General features: G+C 41.9%; 4 protein-coding genes across 6 annotated transcripts; 3 read left to right on the top strand and 1 right to left on the bottom strand.

Moving 5' to 3' along the window:
- The first annotated feature begins 142 nt into the window (after positions 1-142).
- Positions 143-4,840, top strand: ppie (peptidylprolyl isomerase E (cyclophilin E)). The gene is made up of 10 exons (XM_035169017.1): positions 143-214; positions 569-667; positions 764-807; positions 1,595-1,621; positions 1,982-2,063; positions 2,150-2,253; positions 2,341-2,464; positions 3,069-3,254; positions 3,362-3,504; positions 4,584-4,840. The coding sequence occupies exons 1-10, from the start codon at positions 184-186 to the stop codon at positions 4,650-4,652; spliced, it is 909 nt and encodes a 302-aa protein (XP_035024908.1). The 5' UTR covers positions 143-183; the 3' UTR covers positions 4,653-4,840.
- Positions 4,841-5,637: 797 nt separating this feature from the next.
- On the top strand, positions 5,638-7,729 carry LOC118117053 (gap junction beta-4 protein). 3 transcript variants are annotated; one of them, XM_035169120.2, is made up of 2 exons: positions 5,638-5,819; positions 6,280-7,729. In XM_035169120.2, exon 2 carries the CDS (start codon positions 6,308-6,310, stop codon positions 7,097-7,099), a length of 792 nt encoding a protein of 263 aa, XP_035025011.1. In that variant the 5' UTR covers positions 5,638-5,819; positions 6,280-6,307; the 3' UTR covers positions 7,100-7,729. The 3 variants fall into 3 exon arrangements, with proteins under 3 accessions (XP_035025011.1, XP_035025010.1, XP_035025009.1); XM_035169119.2 differs by having other exon boundaries at positions 5,639-5,819; positions 6,276-7,729; XM_035169118.2 differs by having other exon boundaries at positions 5,641-5,819; positions 6,238-7,729.
- A 3,429-nt stretch (positions 7,730-11,158) lies between these two features.
- Positions 11,159-14,020, top strand: gjb3 (gap junction protein beta 3). Its single transcript, XM_035168234.2, has 2 exons — positions 11,159-11,513; positions 12,098-14,020. The coding sequence occupies exon 2, from the start codon at positions 12,147-12,149 to the stop codon at positions 13,008-13,010; it is 864 nt and encodes a 287-aa protein (XP_035024125.1). The 5' UTR covers positions 11,159-11,513; positions 12,098-12,146; the 3' UTR covers positions 13,011-14,020.
- Positions 14,021-14,843: 823 nt separating this feature from the next.
- hmgcl (3-hydroxy-3-methylglutaryl-CoA lyase) lies at positions 14,844-19,248 on the bottom strand. Its single transcript, XM_035168233.2, has 9 exons — positions 19,086-19,248; positions 18,827-18,910; positions 18,530-18,637; positions 18,297-18,392; positions 16,851-16,999; positions 16,683-16,746; positions 16,384-16,572; positions 16,143-16,268; positions 14,844-15,559 (listed from the first exon to the last, which is right to left on the bottom strand). The coding sequence occupies exons 1-9, from the start codon at positions 19,170-19,172 to the stop codon at positions 15,458-15,460; spliced, it is 1,005 nt and encodes a 334-aa protein (XP_035024124.2). The 5' UTR covers positions 19,173-19,248; the 3' UTR covers positions 14,844-15,457.
- Between the last annotated feature and the right edge of the window lie 673 nt (positions 19,249-19,921).

Here is a 19,921-nt window from a genome sequence, read left to right as displayed (position 1 = left end):
TATCATAATATTGACATGACTCTTTAGTTTGATAAATACAGAACTGTTCCACACATTTTGAGTTGAAGTTCAGGTTTCCTCTGACAGGGGGCGGTACAGCTCACCAGACCAGAGGGGCGGGCTTTAGTGTCCCTCCACCAATCACAATCTCCCGGGGGTTAGGGTTGAAGGGTCACATCCAATATGGCGTCTAGCAAACGAGTGCTGTATGTCGGTGAGTTCTTCTTATTTCTCATTAAAACTCGCAGAAGTAAGGTTTTTAATGTGTGCGCAGTTAGTTCAGTTGTGTTGTTGCTTCGACGGTGTAAAATACAAACATGTATAAAGTGGATATAACGTGAATAACTGCACGGAGAGAAGCAGCCGGTACAATGTGGTTCAACAGTGAAATGATAAAACACTACACATAAGGTAAAAGGTCCAGGATCTTGAATACAACACGTAAACCTGCCTCGTTTTCCTCTCGTTAAAATGTGCATAACATCGACTATACACGGCAGTAGATACACTTCCATGAATAGGCGGATTGTGTTGCCTGTTGTCGAGCTCAGTTGTGTGTTTGTGTCAGGTGGTCTGGCTGAGGAGGTGGACGAGAAGGTTTTACACGCAGCGTTTATCCCGTTTGGAGACATCACAGACATCCAGATACCGTTAGACTATGAAACAGGTGAGAGCTGGGGTTGTACAATACCTGCACTGCTTCGGGGATTTAAATGATTTCTGATGTGAAGCTGCATTAATCTGTCTTATATTCTGTTTTCAGAGAAGCACCGAGGATTTGCCTTCATTGAGTTTGAAATGGCTGAGGTATGTAGGAGTTCCAGTGCTAAAGTAAACTGGCTGCAATTAGGGCTGGGCAATTAAACAATATCAACAATCATCACAATATAACTTATCAATAGCAATACAATACAAAGTCCAATACATATTGATCTAACATTAATACTTTGTGTAAGCACAGTGAGGAGCTATAACACATGATTCATCCATTTCAGATCCGTCAAATGTTTTGCTGTTTAACAAGTGTTTGTCATTCTCTGCTCTTAAAGAAGATTGTATAAACCTCAGACTTCACTCAGGAGCAAATATCAGCCTTTAAACTTAACATGATAATTAACTATAACAACTTTTATCTTGATGTAATTTTCTGGTCATAACGCCCAGTCCTAGCTGCAGTATTCTGATATTAACTAAATCATGACAGTATGGTCAATGAGAAAATACCTGAATACTTATAATTAAACTTTGGATTAAATTACATATAAATGTCCTGGATCCAGGATTTTCGCAGCCATGAACCATAAGAGCACACAGTGTATAAAACATGAGTAATATAAGAGAACGATTGGCACTAAGCTTCAGTCAGGAGACTGTTTAAAGTATTGGCAGTAATGGGCAATCTTCAGTTATTACTGTGGCGATGTTATAGTGTGTAATGAATGGAATGAATTGATCAGCATCGTTGAAGAAACATGCTGTCTTATTCTGAAGAAGGTTAATGGTAGACTGACAGGTGAATGCATTGTAAACATAGTTAGATATTGCACCTGGAAGATCTTTCAGGGTTAAACCTTTTTATCTTTATCTTCTGTAGGATGCAGCCGCAGCGATCGATAACATGGTAAGTGGCTCACATTCCTGCACACACATGCCAGTGATCAATGAAAGCGACGACAACCTTTTAAAAATAAAATATATAACTTAAAAAGCAACATTTGAAATGAAAACTAATGTAAAGAATGTATTATTTTGTCTTCAGCATGTACAAAAAAAAAAAAGGCATGTGAAAATTGATGAATGGACAAGTTTTAATTCAAGGTCATATTCAACAACCTGCATCGGTGGGAGCACACATTGTAGTTCCTGCGTAGTAAAAGAGTGTCCTTCGCTGCCATTGAATTGGGTCTCCACTCAAACGCAACCCAGAGAGTGAATCAAAATCACCCTCTCTTGATATGAATGTTTTTGTTTAATTCATCAGAACGAGTCAGAGCTTTTTGGTCGCACTGTCCGAGTCAACATCGCCAAACCCATGAGAATCAAAGAAGGTTCCTCTCGACCAGGTGATTATTGGAAACCTATTCACTGATGACTTCCCCTCTGCAGTGATTTTAAATCCACAGGTTTGATTTTAACTGCTTTCCCTCAGTGTGGTCGGACGATGACTGGCTGAAGAAGTTCTCGGGGAAGACCTCAGAGGAGGCTGATGCTGAGGCAGCGGGTGGAGAAGCAACCACCACGGCAACACAGGAGGTGACAGTTCATTCTACCTGGTGCTGGTGTTACTGACTCTAACCTAATTAAGATGGTAAATGAAGTAAGATTTTTTTTTTTTTGTAGACTGAGCCTCCTGCTAAAAAGGGCCGAGTTAATCCTCAGGTCTATATGGACATCAAGATCGGCAACAAGGTGGCAGGGAGACTACGCTTCCTCCTGCGGGCGGACATCGTTCCCATGACAGCAGGTGTGTATGCAGTGTCCTGAGTGGCTCTAAACTCATCACTCACATGTACTATTTGTTTTGGGGTTTAATGGGGGATGTGCCTGATGCTTGGTGCTGGCACAATTGCAACCAATCAGTTTCCAGCTCAGGACAAACAATATAGCTGCCTTTTGGTGTTAACGTGATATTCTTCCTGTCCATGCAATGCTGAAGAAATGTACCATGCAACAAACTCCACAACCAGATGAACACACACCAGGTTCACACACTGACTCAGCATCATCTCTCGAGGAGTATTTTGAAGTTTGGTGTCAGGCAGGACTTGTATTTGCATGAAATTGATTTGATTGGCCAGTGTTTGCACTTTAGTATTTGTTTTAACATGATATAATTGGCCACTGCCTGTACTAACACTTCCTATATGTGTGAATGCTCGATAACATCCCATCTTAAAAAATACGTACTGAAACTACACATGCTTAGGTTTTTTGCATAAAGAAGTTAATTAATCTGTGCACCTCTAAAAATAAATCACAGGTGCCTAAATGAAACTTTTGTATTTAAAAATAAAGTCCAACTTAAAAACAAACAATAACACAAATATCTATTCTCACATCTTGTGTAGATAACTTCCGCTGCCTGTGCACACATGACAAAGGCTTTGGCTTCAAGGGCAGCAGCTTCCACCGCATCATCCCTCAGTTCATGTGCCAAGGAGGCGACTTCACCAACCACAACGGCACCGGTGGCAAGTCCATCTACGGCCGCAAGTTTGATGACGAAAACTTTATCCTGAAACACACTGCCCCAGGTGAGGTGGTTTGTAAGCAGTGCTTAGTGTGTGGGGACGTCTGTGGTTTGTGTTTACTAGTAGATCCTGTGGGTGACTGGTTAAATCCATGTCTCTTGTGCTCACAGGGCAGCTCTCCATGGCCAACTCGGGCTCCAACACGAATGGCTCTCAGTTCTTCATCACCACCGACAAGACAGACTGGCTGGATGACAAACATGTGGTGTTCGGCGAGCTGGTGGAGGGGATGGACGTGCTCCGTGCGATGGAGGTAAAACATAAAGGGCTTAACTTTACCAAAACGAATAAAGGGCTATATAATAAGCATCAAACTAGGTCACTCAGTAAAGCATATACCTCCATCAAGATCCATGAAATCAACAAAAATGTTAAAAAAGAAACCTGTCTCAAAACATTTACAAAAGTGAAAGAATCCTGGATCTGCCCCCTGATTAGTTTTGTAGTTTTTGTATCATTATGCTAACTAACATACAAACAAGTGCAGACAAAAACATAAGGTATGAGGTAAATATTCTCATTCCCAGCTTGTTTTTAATTAATAAAATGCTGTAATTGTTGGTTCAGTCTGTTTCATTACTGGGTGTAGTAGATAAATATTGATAAAGATTAGCTATTGTTCATATAAAGAAAGTTTTAAAAAATGAGACACTGTTTGGAACATGTAAGTTAATTAGTGCCCATAACTGTAGTACACTGTCAGGGTGGCCGCAGGTCTTTAAGAAGTCTTAAAATGTCTTAAATTACATTTTACAAATAGAAGACCTTAAAAGAATGAAACTTTATTAAATTCGCATTGGATGGGTGTTCATCTTCTTGATACGACACCATCGAAGATCACCTTGAAAATGTCTCTGCTCGGCCAGTCCAAAGAGGCAGGAATATAGATTCCCCTATGTGCTGCTTGGTCTCTGTTTCTGGTTGAGTTTGTGAGTAAACTAATGCCTCTGTAGTCAGGCTGCTAGCTAGTTTATCAACATGGGGAAATGCAAGTTGAACAAAAAGTGCCTTGCGAGTGACGAGCACTCGTGGTGGTTAAACCCAGAGCCTGGAAGTACTTATGAAGCAAACTGTACAGTGTCAAAAGGGCATAAATATGTTAACTTGGAACAAATGTACGTTTAGTATTTATTTGCATCACTCATTTGGTGTTACATTTTATTTCAAATGGTATAAAAAAAGGTTTTAACTTGTTTATAGCTATAAACACTCTGTAGAAAAGTTGTGGTGTTGTGTTACAGTGACCAAAGTCTGTTTATATTGTGATAAAGATTTATAAATTACAAAGTGAAACATATTTTCAAGTCGTTTGAAATGATCTTCTCTCTTCAGGCTCAGGGGAACAAAGATGGGAAGCCGAAGCAGAAAGTGATCATCTCGGACTGTGGAGAATACGAGTGAACGCATCAGAGGCACGAGCGCTTGACGTTTTTTGTATGTGTATGTAGAGGCAGTGAAAGTGTGAGATCATGAGTGTGTTCATGGTCTTTGAAGCCACATCTTCTGTCATGTAAATATTTCAATGAACACTGTTTTCTACAGCTTGACTGTCATATTTTTACTTATTAAAAGTTGCATTTTGATAACGACTTGTTGGTTTACTCCTTCATTGTTATATAGCTATACATCTGTTTATTACACACATTTACATACAGGTAATTATTCAAGTTTTTTATTATTATCTTTTTTATAATGAGAATATTAATATTAATTTGTTGTCTAGTTAAGTTAGTATTATGGAGAGCTATTACAAAGAAAGGTGTCAAACCGCCTGACTGTTCATTCTACTGGTTTAATGCAAAATGTTTTTTTTTTCAACCAAATAACTAACAAAGTATTTTTTTATTAGTTCAGTCAATATTTTACCAGTTATATGTAGCACTATTCCAAAGAATTAAAATAATATTTTCAAACTGCTTATTTTTAAATTCTACATGGTTTCATGCAAAAACATTAAGGAAATAAATAAACTTAGTAATAGGTTTTTAGTTAATGATAGTCAAAATAAAAACAACCAAACTTATATTAATTATTTCAATTAAATAACTAATTTTGTTCTTTCAATTTGTATGTAGTGCTATTGTCTCAAAAACATATTTTCAAGTGTCAAAATGTAATAGTTTTATAGATCAGTCAGTATTTCTTATTTCTTATGAACAGCTATTCCAAAGTTCCAAATTTATATAAATTATTATTATTATTGAATGAATATACTCTATTATATATATCTTTTTTAAACGTTATTATTAATACATAATTTGAAATATAAATGTTCTAAAGCAAATAATAGACATGAGTTCAAAATTATTCAGATCTGGCTGCAGGACGTCAACTGTATAAAACCTTGGGGTTCTCTTCATGTACCTGGAGGAGGGAGGGAGAGTTGGAGCAGCCGCACCTGAGCAGGGGAGACGACACAGCAGCAGAACAGCTCCACCCACCGCCTCGCTCACTCACCCACTCCCTCTCCGCCGTCCTGTGGAGCAATCTGCTGGATGTCTGAGCGCAGAGCTTCATCCTGATCCTGTTCCTCCGCTTCGACACTGAACCGCGACCAGAAGTTAAACTGTGAGTATTCACGTACTATTCTTATTAACTCAGTATAAAAGTAACGCGAACTAACGCGAAAAAGTTTGGATTCACTCGTTTGTGGACGTGGGCATTTTGGATACGCGTAATTGCGCACGATGGTAGAAACTTGAGAGCGGCTGTGATTTGAGAAAGAGTTGCGTGATTGTCTCGGTACAGCGACGCATTAGGACCGTCTTGCTCACTCAAACGTAAGTTATTGAGTTCTTTTAAAACACCTAAATCTCTTTTATGCTCATTTTACTCTTTTTTTTTTCTTCTCCTTTGTCTTTGTTTTTTTTCCTTAAGACATGTCAACACGTGAGTTCCTGTGTTAATGAACCAGTTCCGCCTCAGTTTCCTATCTTCTCTTGTTTTTTTTCCTCTACAACATGTCTGTTCTCTCTCTTTGTTCCAGGCTGGTACATTTCTAAACTGTCTCCTGTCTTCCATCAGGAAGAGAGGACAGCCTGTGATCAGACCTCGTCATGAACTGGGCATTCCTCCAGGGCCTCCTCAGTGGAGTGAACAAGTACTCCACCGCCTTCGGTCGAGTCTGGCTCTCCATCGTCTTCCTTTTCCGGGTCATGGTGTTCGTGGTGGCGGCGGAGAAGGTGTGGGGTGACGAGCAGAAGGACTTCAAGTGCAACACGGTCCAGCCCGGCTGCCACAACGTCTGCTACGACCACTTCTTCCCCGTCTCCCACGTCAGGCTGTGGGCTCTGCAGCTCATCTTCGTCACCTGCCCCTCGCTGCTGGTGGTGATGCACGTCGCCTACAGGGAGGACAGGGAACGCAAGAACCAAGTCAGGTACGGTGACAACTGCCGACGCCTCTACTTGAACACCGGCAAGAAGCGTGGTGGCCTGTGGTGGACCTACGTCCTCACTTTAGTCTTCAAAATAGGCGTGGACGCCACCTTCACCTACCTCGTCTATCACATCTACGAGGGCTACGACTTCCCATTGCTCATCAAGTGCGAGCAGAAGCCGTGTCCCAACAAGGTGGACTGCTTCATCTCCCGGCCCACCGAGAAGAAGATCTTCACCCTCTTCATGGTGGTCAGCAGCCTGGTCTGCATCCTGCTCTCCATTATTGAAATCGTCTACCTGATTGGCAAACGCTTACGTGAATGTCTCAGCACGCTCCATCACTCTCGCCATATCGTGACCGACAGGATGTCCAGTGGAAGCACCTTGATGGAGGCGAACACTCTAAAATTGGGAGGTGAAAAGACCCCAGAAACCCCTGCACCCTCATACAAAGTCGCCATATCTTGAGATACTGATGAAAGACTTGTAGAAAAAACAAACAAGCAGAGACACAAGAAAGGAAAGTTGCTTGTCCTCGCTCCACAGGCGCTTCCTTAAAAGACTTGGCAGCTGACGTTTGTCTGCTCACAGAGTGAACTACGATGGAGTTAGTTCCTGACTGTTCCTGGGTCCAGAGTCAGAGGAGACCACAAGACCAATGTGTCACTGATCCGGAATGTGATCTCTGCTGTTTGATTTGATTTGATTAGATTTTTTAAACACATTCAAACTCTACACTACAGTCCCTAAAAAGAAAAAAAAACCAATTTGTTTTATCCAGCCTATGAGTCACCCTGTGGTTTGGAGAGTACACATGTGGTTGTCTGTGTAAGATTTTCCCTCTGCTTGTGCCCAGCCTCAGAGCATTCAATGTACTGTGTCATTTCCCCTTCTCTTGCATGTTGAAGTCTTGTTGTAAATATTGTACTTTATGTAATTTATCAAAAGTCTTGACAGATTGTGTTGTTGTGTAGAGAACAATGAAGTCGAAATTCAGCTTTTCCTGTTGTTGATATCAGGGTTTTTTTTTATTCTTCAGACTTCATGGCTACAGAGTTGTTCACATACTTTTCATTAAAGATTTTTGTGTTTTGAAAATGTGTTGTTTTTTTCATGTGGTCCACACACAGTAGTGGAGGCAGAATTTAATTCAGAACAAGTTGTTACTAATACACAGAAGAATCTTGGCACCGACCAACGTGAAGCGGCGGCCTCCCTGGAGAAGAGCATGTTGATTCTGCAGCTGTATGGTTTGACTTACGTCTCACACTTTCTTTCTGCCTGCACTTTTTCCATGTGTTTCGTAAAAAAAACTCCCTCCCTCCCTCCCTCCCCACTGGCCGCACCAGATCGTCCTGTTGCTATGAGCGGCGCCCTCATTGTTTGGCTTGATTGGTACTGAGAGGAGGGCAGAGGAGGAGTCTCCCACTCCTCTGATTCATCTGCGCTGACGTGTGGAACCACCCAGCGCAGGAATTTGACCGCCCGTGCTGCCTCTGGATGGATGATTCCAGTATTTACACTGCAACATGCCAGGGGAGAGTAAAAAGATGGCTTGTGTACTTACGGTGGATGCTTTCAATTGTATCCACAGAGGGTTTTGAGATTTCCTCTCCTGAAACCTCTACTAGAACATCAGCGTAGTGAAAGTGAATACATTTTTACTTGATGTCTATAAATATCAACGTTTAGAAACTCAATCTGGATAAAGTCTTTCCACAAACAATGGCCGTATCATTGGATGGCTACCAATGAAAACATGTCAACAAATGAGGCCTGTGGATTATTACAGTAACTAGTTGTTACAGAAATCAACCTGTTTACCTACAGTGTTTTGGAGTGGCAGCTGAAACTTCACAGCCTCTACAGATGAAACCAAAAGTACTGGAAAGACGAGATACCACAAGGTGTAGATGGGAACAAAAATCTGTGTGTGTGTGTGTGTGTCACATTTTTTCCACACTGATCTTTGCACTACTAGAGGAAATATTGTCCAAACGGCCTCTAGGTTCTGGACATGAAGAGTTAATTAAACAAAAATAAATTATGTAATATAAACAGGCCCCAGGACGTGCAGCCCTTGTTTATCACTCTCATTATGAGACCACTCCCATCTCTTCCTGAGTTTTGTCCGTCCTCCTGGCCACAGCTTTCTCTGCTGCTGGTGCGTTTCTTTCCTTTCACAGCAGCAGCAGCAGTCGAAAAGCGAGGTGTTTATTTCGTCCGGGCTGCTCCTTCCTGTTAAGACATGTCGCCTGATAGAGGTTGAGTCACGGGGTGCATTCCTGCAGGTGTGCCCCGGCAGACTGCCTGGACCAGTTGCTCCTCAACAGCCAAAAAAGCTCTCCCCCTCCCCCCCCTCCCCCCCGTCCCATTCGAGTCCTCCTCTCGTCTACGAGGCGGCTCTAAATGTTACACGTACAGATGTTGTGTTCAGATGAAAGAGGACAACCGGCAGCTGATATTTCTAACATTGCTCTGAGAGTTGTAGCTCATAGCTGCCAGACTTAGAGACGAGGTGTCAGCAGTCTGTTTATTTAGAGGTACTTTACACAGTTTGAATCACATCCATTCTGCCTTTTATATTTATACACAGATGGAAATAAATGCTCAATGTTTTAGTCTGATTACTTACATTTGCTCCAATATATCCACCCAGAATTCTTCTTTTCTCCCTCTTCATCACATTGGTTTCTCATATACATGTCACTTCCTTCCCCGGAGTCCTTGAGCTTTCTCGTTGCAGCCACATCGTGAATTGTGATTGTGGATCCCTATGGAAGATGATCGTGGATTATGATACCACTAGTTTGCTTAGATATACAATGTACCTCCTCACATATATTAGTATTACTGGCCATACCTGTGTCATTACAATTGTCATTGCTGCTGCCTTCATCTATGTCAGAGTTTTTCTTCTGTATAAATACTGTAAACATTGATGCTCCTCTCCTTTTATGTTAGACACTGCCTTTTAAATTTGTTGTTTTGTTGATGTGCTCTGTTACACTTCTGTGGTGAGGTGTTTTTAGGTTTTACTCACTCTAGTTGAGGGTTAAGGGCAGAGGATGTTGCACCTTAAAGTTAAATTGCGATTTGTGAATATGGGCTATACAAATAAAATTCAATTGATTGGTTTATTATCTTGTTCTTATATTGTATTTTATTTTTTGTAAATACATTTTTCATTTTATTCTGTGATCACTGTATTTATCTTATTATTACTATTGTCGTTCTTTATTGCTTCTCCTTTATTTACTACTTACTAAAGTTGCTTGTCCTCGCTCCACAGGTGCTTCCTTAAAAGACTTTGTCTGCTCACAGAGTGAACTACAAACTTTTTTTTGTTGCTAATGGAACTTCCCAGTCAAAGTTTTTTAACTCGTTTGTATTACATAAAGTGAGACAAATACACATCTTGTATTTTCAATCTATGTCTCAACGTCAAATCGGAATTCATCTTGATCATCAGGTTACTGTGCAATATAATGCATGTGGCACCTGCTGTTATATCACGTGTTTGTGGAAAGTTTGAACTTTAGGACTCGGTCGTGAGCATAAAAGACTCCCATTGAGATGTCACTGCACTGAGAAATACAAATACACTTGACTGGACTTGAGGCCGGTGATGTGTGAACACGTCTTTACCTTTTTTACATTGTGTAAACACGGGATTCAATAGATCTGAATGCAGACACCGCTCTGCAGCAACATGCAGGTAGTGGCACAGCGAGGTGGTATTTGATAATCCTCACAGCATCTGGGGGCTTGCAAACGTCTACAGACACTCCTGATAATAGGCTGCTCATCCTACAAGACAGACACATGGTAGTGCAGTGAGCTTCACAAATGTTAACTGCAAATTGTAAGAAAAATCGGTTTAAGTTGACTAGAGACAAAAATTGGAGCTCATGAGGTTTGAGCGAACTGTGAGTTCATGAATTGTGTTATTTGAGTAGAGCCTTGTCTTATAAAGAATGAAGGAAACACAATACAGCTTTTGGGCTCCCCAGAGGGCGTAGAGGTTGAACAGAAGATCATAAAAAGTGCAGGAAATGAACGAAAGAGGAATGGAGGAAATAAATCTGGGTAGATCATGACAAATTTCTCCCTGTTTACCCCCTCACAACATCTAGGGAAACATGTTTTACCTAGCACTCCTCATACTTTGGAAACATTTTTGTGGGTTAACAGGACAGTAACAGGACAGTCACATTGATTTTAAATGCTTAATTTAACCAATTATAAAGAGACATATATGCTATCAGATGAAACTTGGTATAGAATTCTATGCATCTGAAATATATGTATGGAGATGATGAACACATGTCCCTTTGAAATATATAATATACTTTGAAATAAAACTAAAATGTTCCTCAGGGCACTGCATTGGGTCCCCTGGTGGTTCTCATATTACCCACCACAGTTCTGAACCATGTGTGGTCTCAAAACAACAACGGCTGTGATTGGTTCTCTGGCCCCCGAAACATTATCCTCCACATGTAGACCTCCTTTCCAACTCCTGTTCCAAGTACCTGGAGATGGTTTGTGTGCACTTTAATTTCAACACATGTGCCTATTCATATTGGAATAGTCACTGAACTCTGGCGTGTGAGGAATGAAGAGAGAGCGAGCGAGAGGCAGAGAAGGAGAGGGAGGGAAGTAGAGAATGAAAAAAAGGGCGATCTTCTGAAGCAGCTCCAGTCTTTCTTCTTTAACCCCACCCACGGGCGCATTTCTCAACACTGGCGTTCGTCTACCTGGCGCAGGGGACTCTCATCTGCGCGTTAAAGGACTAAAACGACTTTGAAACAGGAATAAATCAGTGGAAATATATTAAATCACGCGTCTTTGAACTCATTATGGAGTAAAGCCTCTGTGGGTAAGTGGAAACGACTCTTCATGACGAACTTTTGGATGTGTCTGAGATGAGTGGCGCTTCGTGAGTTTCTCAGGTCGCGTCTCAGCCAGTTGGAAATGAGAGTTTTAGATTGTGTTGATTCGTTGTCTTTAACAAAGCGGCCACGTTAGCAGCCTCTGTGATTTAATTGTGTGATGTTTAGAGACCATTTGTACATAAGGAGCCAAACTTTCCACGGAAAATCCTAATGACTCATAGGAAATAAATATTGACATTAAAGTAGTATTTTCTCCAAACAAACTGAGTAATGTTAGTAACGTTGTTCAAACGTGTTTTCTTTACGACGGGTTTGGCTCCAGGCCTCCTACTCACTGTGTGTTATTGTGGTGAGTTCATTTAAGGTGGAGCTGAGAAATCAGTTCTGTGAGGGATGTTTTCACGTTAAATCTAATTTGGAAGAGAAGTTAATGATTTGAAAAAGTCTGAATAAATAGTTCTGTGTTATTAAAGAGGAGTGAGGCAGCACTAACACTGATGTTCACTGAGTAGAAAATGAAGCAGACAGGGAGAACATGATGACTCATTTTTCATTCTGCCATTTCCAGGTTTGAAGATAAACTACTACTAGAGACGATTTGACTTTCGTCCAAGGACATGGACTGGAAGAACTTCCAAGCCCTCCTCAGTGGGGTGAACAAATACTCCACAGCTTTCGGGAGAATATGGCTGTCTGTGGTGTTCGTGTTCAGGGTGATGGTGTATGTGGTGGCGGCGGAGCGAGTGTGGGGCGACGAGCAGAAAGACTTTGACTGCAACACCAAGCAGCCCGGCTGCGCCAACGTCTGCTACGACCACTTCTTCCCCATCTCCCACATCCGCCTGTGGGCCCTGCAGCTCATCTTCGTCACGTGCCCCTCGTTCATGGTGGTCATGCACGTGGCCTACCGCGACGACCGTGAGCGCAAGCACCAGGCCAAGCACCATGATAACATCAAGCTGTACAGTAACACGGGTAGGAAACACGGCGGCTTGTGGTGGACTTACCTGATCAGCCTCTTTGTGAAAACGATCATCGAGGTCGCCTTCCTCTACATCCTCCACTGGGTCTACGACAGCTTCTACCTGCCAAGGCTAGTCAAGTGCGAGGTCTGGCCCTGCCCCAACCAGGTGGACTGCTACATTGGCCACCCCACCGAGAAGAAGGTCTTTACCTACTTCATGGTCGGCGCCTCGGCCCTCTGTATCGTCCTGAACATCTGCGAGATCGTCTACCTCATCTCCAAGCGCATCGCACGGTGTGCGAACAAGATCAAGAGGCGCAGCCGCAACATACCCGTGAAAGTGGACGACTACAACGACGACCCCTTCAACAACTGCAGCCAGCCGATGTCGAGGGTGGACAAGAAGGACAAGCCTCCGTCCTTCAAGTCTGCGTTCAAGTCTTCGCACAGACCTTCCATGTTGAAACTTGAAGAGAAGATACGGGCGTCTGCTCCCAACCTGTCCATTGCTTCTTGATCCTGAATCAGGACAAGCTAGGTGGTGTTTGGGGCGAGAACCTAATGAAAAACCTCCCCAAAAAATGAAAAGACTCAGAGCTACGAGCAAAACTACAGTATGAGTTAGGCTCTGGAAGCTGAGTCATCACAACTGGATTCATCCTGTGGGCCCCTGTGTCCACATCTAGAGACTCTTTAAGAGCATGAACTTTGGTTTCCAAGTCAACATCCACAATATTAACAGGTCATTTAGAGCCAAATGTATGTGTTCACGATACGTGAGGTTCCTTTTTGAATACAATAAAGGACCTTTCCAGCTTCACCGTTTCACCCTCTATCAGAACTAATTTCCCTCAGTTTGTCTTGGGATGGGAGTTTTGACACAGGAAGGAAACAAGCCATTGGCCTGTGCGAACAGCTGAAGGACACACCTGGCTGAGGTATTCACCCTCCATTGTGACAGTGGTGTGTCAGGGTGCTCAAGTGTCACTGGCATATTCCGGTTATCTCTTTTATTTTATTAAAACTCGGATCATGGCTTCATATGACAGGTTCTGTATCGTGATGATCTCAAGTGTGGAGTCCTAGAGTTATGGCTGACTAGTACTTGAAGATTTGCAAACTGGCCCAAAATGATGCATTTAATCTCTCGGACAAGATTAATGACAGCAACAAAATCAAAATATCACTATCTTTGTCTTTACATCCTGTGCAGACATAAGCTCACAGCTCTCAGGTTTATGCAGCGACAGCCACAAGTTGCTGAGGCTGCTGACATCCTTGTACACAACCTGGCCTCATGAGACCACTGTTGATTTAAATGAGGTGAAAGGAATGCTGCTGTTTAACTCTGTTGCTGGAGCTGGAACACAGTGGTGTAGGTAGGAGGCAGCTCCGCTCACTGAAGTATGACGCAATTTTGTGAGTCAACAGTCGTCAACATCTGTGCACATCGGCTGGAAATGTACTTTCTACACTTGTTACCAATGTTGTTTTTTATAAAATTGAATAAATTAAGTTTAAATGTAATGAATGTGTCTTTCTGTTTTGAGCTACAATAGTTAGTGGTGCTTATATGGATTTTTATTTCCAAAATATTTGCTTTTAGAATTTTTTTTTCAGATTTATAAACACATCAGAAAAAGATTAATGACATATTTAGTACAACAGCTAGATTTCTAGAGAACTTAACATTCTATCTCAACATAACACAAATTCACTTTTACTCCCCTGACACTATCAGATCAGGACTAAGGAGCTGAATGTTTCCATTGCTTTTGACTCATGAATAAATTTCTTGCCACAACAATTAGCCGTTAATCATTTCAAATTGCTGTGAATCATCGTGAGAAGTCTCTTCTCTGTCTGTCCTTCATGTACGGCTGCAGAGGCCTGGAGGAAGAATTTCACTCTGCCTGTCAGACCCGTCAGTCAGGTTCCTCTGAGGTGCGGCAAAGAAAAGTTTTTGTTTAGTTTGAATCATTTCCGCAACACACTATCAAATCACTATGGAATCTGTAAAAGATTTAAGACTCTTACTTTAGTTCCTTATACGGTCAACGATGGCTTTGAATCCAGCAAAGGAGGTTATGTTTCCCCCCCCTGTCCATTTGTTTGTTAATTCGTTTTCTTGCGGATCCAGGAACATATTAACATTGAGAGATAAGGCTTTTTCAACATCTTCGTATTTTTCTCGAGGATAATTCATGGATCTTGATGGGAAAAAAATCTGGCACATTTAGGGAACTGATTTTGGGCACTGGCGAAGGCACCAAACATCGGCCTTTATCATGTACACTGAGACTCTGTAGATTAAACATTTTTGAAAATAATACATCAATGACACATTTGGTTCATGAAATCATGTTTATTTTTAAAACTCACAATCTAGTTGATTATGTACAGGCTTTTCAAAATAAATACTTAAACACATTGAAGTAAAACCAGTAATCCTGCATATGTAAAACAAAAAAAACAGTGGAGTAGAGCACAGTCCTGTTGTTTCACAAATCAACACAATGCCCAGATTCATTAGGACAGATGTTTCTACAGATTCTCCTGAGATCGATCATTAATCTGATGATGGTCACAGCAATTACAGAATGATCAAAAATCAAAACAACACATTATCCTTATTAAACTTTATCTTACCCACTGCTCCAGTGATGTAAGCAAACTATATAATAACATAAAAGAAAAAAAGGCTTGGCTTTTGAAAGGTAGCTTGTGTATGATTAGAATTTACATAAGGCACTGTTCCAGCGATGCTTTCATGTAGTGATTATCTAATCAAGTATTTCATTTTGAAACAGAGAGTGGGGGCAGTTACATTCAAACATTGAAAGAATATCTTCATACAAACCAAACTTAAAGAGGATAGAAGGGAACGTATAGAGGATGACGGCTCCAGGTTACATGGTCAGAGGTTTGTACAGTTTGTGTAAGAGCGCGTGGTCGGGCTGTCGTCTACAGTTTGCACGTGGCCTGTGCCACTTTGGAGCTGGTCTTTCTGTTGAGGCTTCGACAGATGAAAGCTCCGGCCGAGATCAGCTTGGAGAGGTCCACTCCCTGAGGTGAGGACAGAAAGTCAGACGATCAAGATTCAAGCATTTATGGAGGTTTTAGCTCATGTTGAACACAATAAATAGACCTGCTAACTAAATTATGATGAAAGAAAAATCGCAAGAGCCGCTGTTGCATCTGTAATCTCCACTACACAGGAACAAAAGGACAGGGGAAGCTTAAGGTAATGTTCACACTGGCATTAACATCCGTCCAGAGAAATCTGATCACAAATGCACAGCTCAAAGTTCGTCAGTTTACACCTTGAATTAAAAGGTGTCCTGTGACCTCTTGTGATCGGATCTCGCTTCGCTCTATATACAAATAAATAAATATGTCTTTTTTGAAGACCAAATTATGTAATTTTTACCCAGTTTGAGTTTACAGATGTTTCTGTTGTCACTGTGTTTGTGTTGCACAGTTAATAGAATGGGACCATCTCTAATTGTGCTCCTAGTGATCGGATTTCAAGACGCATTGATGGCACATTTGGGTGCGTTCACACCTGTACTTTACACTGACCGCTCAGGACAGATGTTAAAACCAGGCCTGAACAGGGTCAAAGAGAAAACAGAAAGTGGCGTTTTACTGTTTGAATCCCAAGTCCATGCAACATATAGACGACATCTTCAGTAGCAACATTCCCGGAAGCCCCCTGGGCATAGGGACAGCCACCCAGTCCAGCTACTGATGAGTCGACCACACTGATTCCCATCTGCAAAACAGAGCCAATATTTACCTGATATAATAACTAATCATTCACCTGCAAATCATAACATCAACTTCATTCGCAAAATCTTCTGGTGTGAATTATCAGAAACACTTCTGACCTGTAGGGCAACAAGGATGTTAGCCAGGGCCTGGCCGTAGGTATCGTGGCAGTGGACTGCCAGGGCGCTGACTGGCACCTCTTTTGTCACTGCTGTTAACATCTGAGTCATGCTACCTGGAGTCCCCACTCCAATGGTGTCACCCAGGGAGATCTCATAGCAGCCCATGGAATACAGACGCTTCGCTACCTGCAAGACAGAGAAGCTTGAGCTTATGTGGTTATTTTATTTGTGTTCTTGTCAAAAGGTTATAAAATTTTTTTTGACATAATGTAAACATATATTAAGTGAGAACTCACATGTGCAACTTTTTCAGGTGCCACTTTGCCCTCATACGGGCATCCAAGAACACAAGACACATATCTGTGAAGACAAGAAAAACGTGGATGGGACTTGTGTGAGAATTAAACTGGGATCACAATGATTTAATGGGTTGTTAACAACTAAGCGCAAGTCTGCGCGCCTACCCTCGAACTGGCACACCAGCCTCTTTAGCTGCTTTAATAACCTCGTCAAAGCGCTGTAAACTCTCCTCCACGGTGCAGTTTATGTTCTTCTTGCTGAAAAGCTCGGATGCCGCGCCAAATATGGCGACCTCTGCAGCTCCTGCCTTCACCTGTGGTATGTGAGAGCAAGGAAAAGGGAAGTTTGAGGGAAAGTTTACCTCAGTTGTGAGATTTCCCCCAACAGTATAAGAAGCAGGATATAATGTATGCCTCTGTAACTTTAGCCCCTAACACCCACCAACATCTGGGTTTAGTCTACAATGGGAAGGGATACAATCGGTGTTCAATCCCACGTGACGTGATGGAAACACGAGACCCGAGTGACCGTGTTATTTTCTTCTTCTTTAGTTAGAAGCTGATACTGCACCTTTTATGCATGATGTAATGATGTGCATTGAACTTCCAGGTGTTGGTGCGTATATAGCCATGATTATATTGTTTGTTACATCTTGGGAACAACATGCAACAAGGTTTATTTCTTCATATTGTGCCAATTGCAACACTGGCAATACAACGAGGTAAGATGGCCTCTCGGCTTCTGGCACATTCGGGACATCGAACAAGACTCACTGAGGGAAAAAAAGACCATTTGTACTGCCAAACTTTCCACAGAAACATCCTAATGACGCATAGAAAATAAATATCGACATAGAAGATTTAAAGTATAGTAGTATTTAATCCAAACAAACTGAGTTATGTTAATAACGTTGTTCAAAAGTGTTTTCTTTACGACGGGTTTGGCTCCAGGTAGGGCTGGGCGATAAAACGATATCGATAATTATCGCGATGTAACTTTTCCTCTATAGAAATTTAAGACACGTTAATATAACTTTGATAGAAGTCATCCCATTATCATGTTTTTAGCTACACTCATAGTTTCAGTGGGTTTCCACCACTGAATAAACACCGCTGTTTCAGGACAGGATATGATTCATTAAAAGTCCATTCGCCAGTCGAGTCTCATGTCGGAGCTTCCTCATCATTCCCCCTCTGACCTGCGCTCACTTTAACAATAAACACTATCACTGATCAACAAACAGGATCCGGTCCGTTTCACCCTCTATCATTACTAACCAGTAAAAATGTCACTCAGTTTGTCTTGGGATGTGAGTTCTGACACTGGAAGGAAACGTGCCATTGGCCTGTGTGTAAGGTTGCAGGACACACCTGGCTGAGGTATTCACCCTCCCTGCCATTGTCGTCAGAGTTGCGTCAGGGTGCTCTGTTTCACTGGCATATACCGCTGATCTCTTTTATTTTATTAAAACTCTCGGTTTCTAGCACATTCGGGTCATCAAACATGACTCACTGAGGAAAAAAATCATGAAGACAATCGCCTTTTAAGGGATTTTGGTGTAAAAGAAGCATATTAGTGAAGTGTGTTGGAATGCTTTAGTTGACACTCACAGCAGCATGGAAACCCTTGAGGTTGGGGGTAAGGACTGGATACGACACTCCAGGTTTCCTACCAATCCCCTTCATCACCTCCACCTGATCTGCCATCTGACATTAAAACACAGAAACCAATTAGCACGGAGAGCCCAAGCCTCATTCATTGCCCACTGCTGGAGTTTCTGTCCTGCCCTCTGTGGATGTGTGCAGCACTTTGCATGTGGATCGCTCTGGGACACCAGACTCACCTGTGGGACCCACTTAGGGGACACAAAGCTGGTGGCCTCAATGACCCGCAGCCCGGACTCTGACAACAAGTCAATCAGGTGGATTTTGGTCTCTGTTGGCACGATGGTCTGAGAGTGGGAACAGTAGAACAACAACAATGAGGAGCACTTTATAAAACACACCGACACCAGAGCGTGCCTGGAATTGTTCCGGTTGCACAACACGTGACCTGTGCACCTGGTCTACCTCAGCACAACAGGAAGAAGATGTGTTGAGTCATTACCACGCTCATTAAATAATAAAGTTTAGAATGTTACCTTCTCATTCTGAAGACCGTCTCTGGGTCCCACCTCCACTATTTTCACCTTCTCTGGAAGAGCTTGACACGCTTTCACACTAGCCTACACACAAACACACATAATATATTATATATATATATATATATATTTGGTATATTAGCCAGTTAGCACCGGCCTGTGTTAGCTAAGTGAACCGTAGGTGTCGCTAACAGCAGCAGGATGAATAAACACACCAGCATCTGCAGGGTAAAGTAAAAACACTGCGGGACTCTCTGACCTTCGCTGCGGAGCTGAACGTCAGGTACTGTTGTCCCATCGCTGAACTAATCGTGCCTCTGTTGACGAGCCTCAGGACGGTCGCCATGTTGGTCCAGCCTCTGGAGTACGTCACCTCTTCCTCATCGGAGCCACACAGTCCTCACAGCTCACACAAGGGCGACCTCTACAGGCCGGGCATGAAAACTGCTTTTTGAACTAGAGTGACACCCAGTAGAATACATTGCTCCACTAACGGTGTCCTTATGAAACCACAATAAAATCCACTAGATCCAGATTTTTATCTTTATTTATTACACACACTCATGAATGTTGTCTGATTTTTCTTAATCGAGCTCCACTAATTATTCTCTTATGTGGAAAGATGCCCGATCTCACAATGTTAAAGAAAGAGAAACAAACATCCTGGATCTGTCCCCTGATCCAGATCCATATTGAAATTTAAGAGATTCTTCCTTGGGTTGTGCCACACCACTCCGCAAAATTTTTAACGGAAATCAGTTCAGTAATTTTGGTGTAATCCTGCAAACTAACATACATAGACAAAAATATAACCTCATAGATGGAGGTATTTTGGTAGTGTTTACAACTTATGTAAACCCAATCAGACCTCAGAAATATATTTAAATTTTATTTTGTATTTAGTCAGTATTTATTAATTACTCCCAGTAAGAAATGACTGTGACAGTGAGCTAGTATGTACGATCCCAGGACCCTGAAACTGAAGCAGCTACATGCAAATCAGACAATGTTTATTTTTTCATCCATCTTTTCTTATTGGGACATATTTAAACGTCTGCTGTGAAAAAAGGTCAGAGCTGCCACGTGACTACATTC

This window comes from Hippoglossus stenolepis, chromosome 10, assembly GCF_022539355.2.
Source record: "Hippoglossus stenolepis isolate QCI-W04-F060 chromosome 10, HSTE1.2, whole genome shotgun sequence".
In the NCBI taxonomy this organism is placed as follows: domain Eukaryota; kingdom Metazoa; phylum Chordata; class Actinopteri; order Pleuronectiformes; family Pleuronectidae; genus Hippoglossus; species Hippoglossus stenolepis.
This window is presented reverse-complemented; position numbering and strand designations above follow the sequence as displayed.